Raw genomic sequence first — 4,682 nt, forward strand, 5'->3', positions numbered from 1 at the left:
ACTCACCCCTTGTTTTGGAAACGTCCAACCCCAAGGGAGAAAGGCCACGGGCGCAATCATGCGGCCGTCAATGCGTACGAGCGGAGCCCCTCCCTTGTCCAAAGCATCGGGCTCATATGGAACGCCCGGTCGACGAGTCCAATCGAACGAGACAATTCGGGCCTTCTGTTCGCCCATGCACGCGCGCACAGCACCATGGCCATCTCGTAGTACGTAGTACTTCCAGAGCGTGCGTGCGTGCGGCACTGTGGCATCTCTCACTTCCCTGACACCAACGGCGCAGGCTACTACAGGACATATATGCACATCGGAATCTCACTGACAAAATACAGAAGTACTACTAGTACTACATGCGTACATGTCACCGACCACCAAGTCAATCGACCTCTAGTCTACTAGTACTCGTATATGGTAGTATAATACACATGGATCTCATAGTTCAGCTCTTTCTTACAGAAACACGATCACTAATTGGACACTGCTACTACTAAAATATGTATATATGCATGTTACATCTACCAAGCGAGGAATATGTTTATACGGTTGTTGGACACAAACTAGAGCAGTCGGATACTCAGAAGTTCCAGTCCGGTTGACTGCTTGAGGCACTGATCATGTCCTCCGACGCCTGCCAGAGCCGCGCGGCCTCGCCGCGGCTTGCCGCGGCCGGCGACGGCAGCGCCTCGTTGCAGTCGGCGAGGTAGCGGCCGGACACGCCGGCCAGCCTCGGGTGCACCGCCGCGTAGCACGTGGTCGCCGCAGCCTGCACGCGAGAAGAGAGGGCGTCAGCAAGGAGAAGCGAGCGGCGCATGAACTCTGAAATAGCAGGCAAAGCCTTGCCCTCCGGCGCGGCGCCGGCAGGCGGGGCTGGGCGCAGAACAGAGACGTATGCACGGCTCGGGGCCTGCCCGACACATGGAGCTAGCAAGGGCCGGGTTTAATTAGAGGGGACGTGTGGTGGGCGGCACCGTAGATTAATCACCTGTGGGATGGTCTTGAGCAGCTTGGACAGCAGCACGAAGACGAGATCTGTGATGAGGCCCTCTCGGTCGCGGTTGAGGCGCGTCCTCACGATGCCCGGGTGCACGCAGTTCACCGTCACGTCCGCGCCCATCTCCTGAAAAACCACAAGGCCCAAACGGAAGACAAAATTAACCTCTGAAGGACAGTTAGTCGAGTTGAAATGGCAAAAGGAGAGGAAAGCAACGGACCTGGAGGCGGGCGGCGAGCTCCTTGGTGTGCAGCACATTGGCGAGCTTCGACATCGCGTAGGCCTGCGTTGCGTCGTAGGGTCTGGACGCACGTACGTGCACATGCACATGCCAATGTTAATTACTAGCGGCGGCGGCTAAACAATGGCCAAACAATCAGCGTTAGGTGAAGGACTGATGAAAGATGCGATGCTTACATCTTGCGGCGGGTGACGAGCTGAAGGTAGTCGGCCCAGTCGCCGGAGAACCAGCTGTGCACGCTGGACGACACGTTCACGATGCGGCCCTGCACCCCCGTGGCCGCCGCAGTCTCCGCCATCTTTCCCAGCAAGAGCTTCGTCAGCAGGAAATGGCCGAGGTAGTTGGTGGCGAAGGTCATCTCGACGCCGTCCTCGGACAGCGCGAGCTGGCCGTGCGAGAACTTGCCGGCGTTGTTGATGAGGAGGTGGAGGGGCAGGCCGAGGGAGAGGAAGCGGCGGGCGAAGGCGCGGACGGAGGCGAGCGAGCTGAGGTCGAGGTGCAGCACGAGGACGTCGGCGCCCGGGCACTCGCCAAGGATGCGCGCGCGCATGTCCTCGGCGGCCTTGACGCTCCGCGCCGGGATGACGACCCTCGCCCCGCGCTTGGCCAGAACCCGCGCCGTCTCCGCCCCGATCCCCGACGTGGCGCCGGTGATGATGGCGGTGAGCGAGGCGAGGTCCGGGCAGGCGGCCGTGACCTCCTCGGCGGTGGACTTGGAGCCGAACCCGCTGGCGCCCGGGGAGCCCAGCAGGTACCTGGCCGCCTGCAGCATCGTCGGCCTCCGCACCGCAGGTCTATCGTCTTGATGGACGCTCGGCACGCCCGCGGGGCTAGCTCGCTAGCTTGCCAGAGAGGAGAGCTAGGCGATGGGGAGGAGCTGAGGAAGTTATGGCGCCCGCCCGCATTTATACAAAGCTCGGGGACCTCGCCCGCGCCGGGACAGGACCGGGGCGATCGAAAAAATAATCTACCTCTACGGGAAGTACACTGCGGAAAGGCAAGGGGACGACGGGGCGCATTGACCGTGCGAATCAAGGAGCGACCCACCTCGGTCGGGAGGACGGAAAAACTAGCCAACGTCCGTGCGCGCGTGGCCGGCGACTGCCATCGCGGCCGATCGGCGCCGCCCAGCTAGCCGCGACAGCAGGCATCGTTGGCCTCGCTGCCGTTCGTGGCATTATTGCTGTCGAATTTCAATTGAGTTGACGGCAGAGGTCGCTAGCAGACCTGCATCCTGCCGGTGCCGGGACAAACCAACCAAGCCAGGATGTCCAGTCGTAATGGCGGAGAGTGGATAAGGGCGCAGGCACATCGACCGGTCGTGCATTGCATAGCACCACCTCACTTGTCGTTGGGTCTGTGTGGTCGGTGGGTCTCGGCTTATAGCTGACTATTTGTTCTTGAGTCTTAACTTCTCAAATTTGTTCTTGAATTTAACTTCTCAAAAAATTGGTCGGTGGGTCTCGGCTTATGCATATTATGTATGGCGTTGGACACGGCTATTCTGATCCCGAGATAACAAACAGTAAAATTAAAAAAAATGTGAAATTTTGTGTGAAACATTAACAAATGTTTTGATGGCTTGCAAAATTTCATCACCAGATCCAGATGGCATCCGTGGAAAATGTGGCCAAAAAACAGAATGGATGCTGCAAAATATTAATTTCAAACTCATTTTGGAGCATCGATTTGTTTTGCCACGTCTTCATTGATGTCATCTGGTGATGAAATTTTGCAATCTATCAAAACATTTGTCAATGTTTCACACACATAAAAAAACTTTTTTGTAATTTTACTATTCACCCGAGCACATGAACACGGGATTGGAATAGCACTTTCGCTTGGCTCTCTCATTTTGAGGGAAAGAGAAATCTTTCAACAGTTAATTCCTCAATTTTTGAGGAGTTATAGGTTTGAGGCTTCGTTAGGTTTTAACTCCACAAAATATGCCAATCTGAGAGTTTGGCCACAGATGCTCTTAATTCTAAACGAACAAGAAAAAACACATGACGATCTTAATTCTGCAAAAGACACGGTTGGTTCCACGGTCACGAAAACCAGAATGTACCATAATGTTTACATGCATTGTTTTTTCTATTGTTGCCTCTTTGGTTAAAAAATAACTACAAAACCATATTTTGCTGGAATTTTGTATAGAAATTTTGAAGAATTCTACTTGTTATTATCTCTTTACATAGATTTTATTATTTGGTTTGTCGATCTAAAAAACAAATTTCTCTTTCTGTGTGAGGTGATGTTCTCATCGATAGCAAGACATCCATCACGATTTCATTAATATCGAAGTTTCACGACTTTTGTTTTCAGTAGTGTAGTACTGTAGTTTGATTGTTTAAAATACCATGCTTTGTAGTATGTCTTTATGGATTTTATTTTATTTTGCTTTTCTTGTTTGGCGCAACTATAAGATTCTAGTTTTTTTTTCAATTTCCTGTGAGATGCAGTGAGGCATGAGACCTCCAAATCCTCATGTCCTATTATGTGCTTTAAGAAATATATTTGGTGTAGGTAGCTTCACACACTTGTGTCTCTCCAACACCTTGGTGTTGTCTACACCAACAAAAACGGGTTCCCAATACAAGTTTAAGATACCAACCTAGCATTTTCCAAATATGAGTGATGAACTATAAATGCATTTTTCACATGTCCTATTAGAACCAAGAGATATTGAGTTTAAGACCGAATGGCACACTTAAAAGTATAAATTATACTCCCGCCGTCTTAAAATAAATGCCTCAACTTTGTACTGACTTTAGTGCAACTAGCAAAAGGGCCCGTGCGTTGCAACGGGAGAAAAGAATACCACGCGCTTTTAATTGACAAAAATGGTCTATAATCTGAGTATTTGTAGTTACGGCCCAAACAAAGATGATCTTTGCCTACAAAAGCGCAAGTTCAAGATTTCACATGTCTTCTATTTAAACACGGCTTGCATGTAGGTTTAATATGTAAACATCAAATTCTTTTTTTTCCGGGGTAAAGAAACATCAATTTCGTCGCGATGTACGAGGAGTTTTAACTGCAGAAAAGGATGGGCTAGAAGATCTAGAGTGGACAGGTAAACAGTGAGTAGGTGCGCAGGTACTACAGAGCATGCATGTTTGATCGTCGGATCCTCTTGTTTCTCTGTTTGAGCATGCAAGTTTTTTTCGAGAAAACTTTCAATCTATTCATCTTCCATCACGGCAGTACAATGAACACTAGAAATAATAAAAATTACATCCAGATCCGTAGGCCACCTAGCGACGACTACAATCACTGAAATGAGCCGAAGGCGCGCCGCCGTCATCACCCCTCCCTCGCCGGAGTCGGGCACAACTTGTTGTAGTAGACAGTCGGGAAGTCGTCGTGCTAAGGCCCCGTAGGACCAGCGCACTAGAACAGCAACCGCCGCTGATGAAGAATAACGTAGATCGAAAGGATCCAACCTGA

At 50.9% G+C, this 4,682-nt stretch overlaps 1 protein-coding gene across 1 annotated transcript; it reads right to left on the reverse strand.

Annotated features, from left to right (window-relative positions):
* Positions 1 to 307: 307 nt before the first annotated feature.
* LOC119304213 (short-chain dehydrogenase TIC 32 B, chloroplastic-like) lies at positions 308 to 2,387 on the reverse strand. The gene is made up of 4 exons (XM_037581386.1): positions 1,409 to 2,387; positions 1,212 to 1,293; positions 983 to 1,117; positions 308 to 763 (listed from the first exon to the last, which is right to left on the reverse strand). The coding sequence occupies exons 1-4, from the start codon at positions 2,002 to 2,004 to the stop codon at positions 575 to 577; spliced, it is 1,002 nt and encodes a 333-aa protein (XP_037437283.1). The 5' UTR covers positions 2,005 to 2,387; the 3' UTR covers positions 308 to 574.
* Positions 2,388 to 4,682: the final 2,295 nt, after the last annotated feature.

The sequence above is a fragment of the Triticum dicoccoides genome, chromosome 5A, assembly GCF_002162155.2.
Source record: "Triticum dicoccoides isolate Atlit2015 ecotype Zavitan chromosome 5A, WEW_v2.0, whole genome shotgun sequence".
NCBI classification, from domain to species: domain Eukaryota; kingdom Viridiplantae; phylum Streptophyta; class Magnoliopsida; order Poales; family Poaceae; genus Triticum; species Triticum dicoccoides.

Bases quoted from the DNA above. Each gene is read 5' to 3' on its own strand.
- LOC119304213 (XM_037581386.1), bottom strand. From the start codon at position 2,004: ATGCTGCAGGCGGCCAGGTACCTGCTGGGCTCCCCGGGCGCCAGCGGG. The intron at 1,118-1,211 runs GTCCGTTGCTTT...GTGGTTTTTCAG, and splicing joins AGCTCGCCGCCCGCCTCCAG to GAGATGGGCGCGGACGTGAC. The intron at 764-982 runs GTGATTAATCTA...TCTCGCGTGCAG, and splicing joins TGCTCAAGACCATCCCACAG to GCTGCGGCGACCACGTGCTA.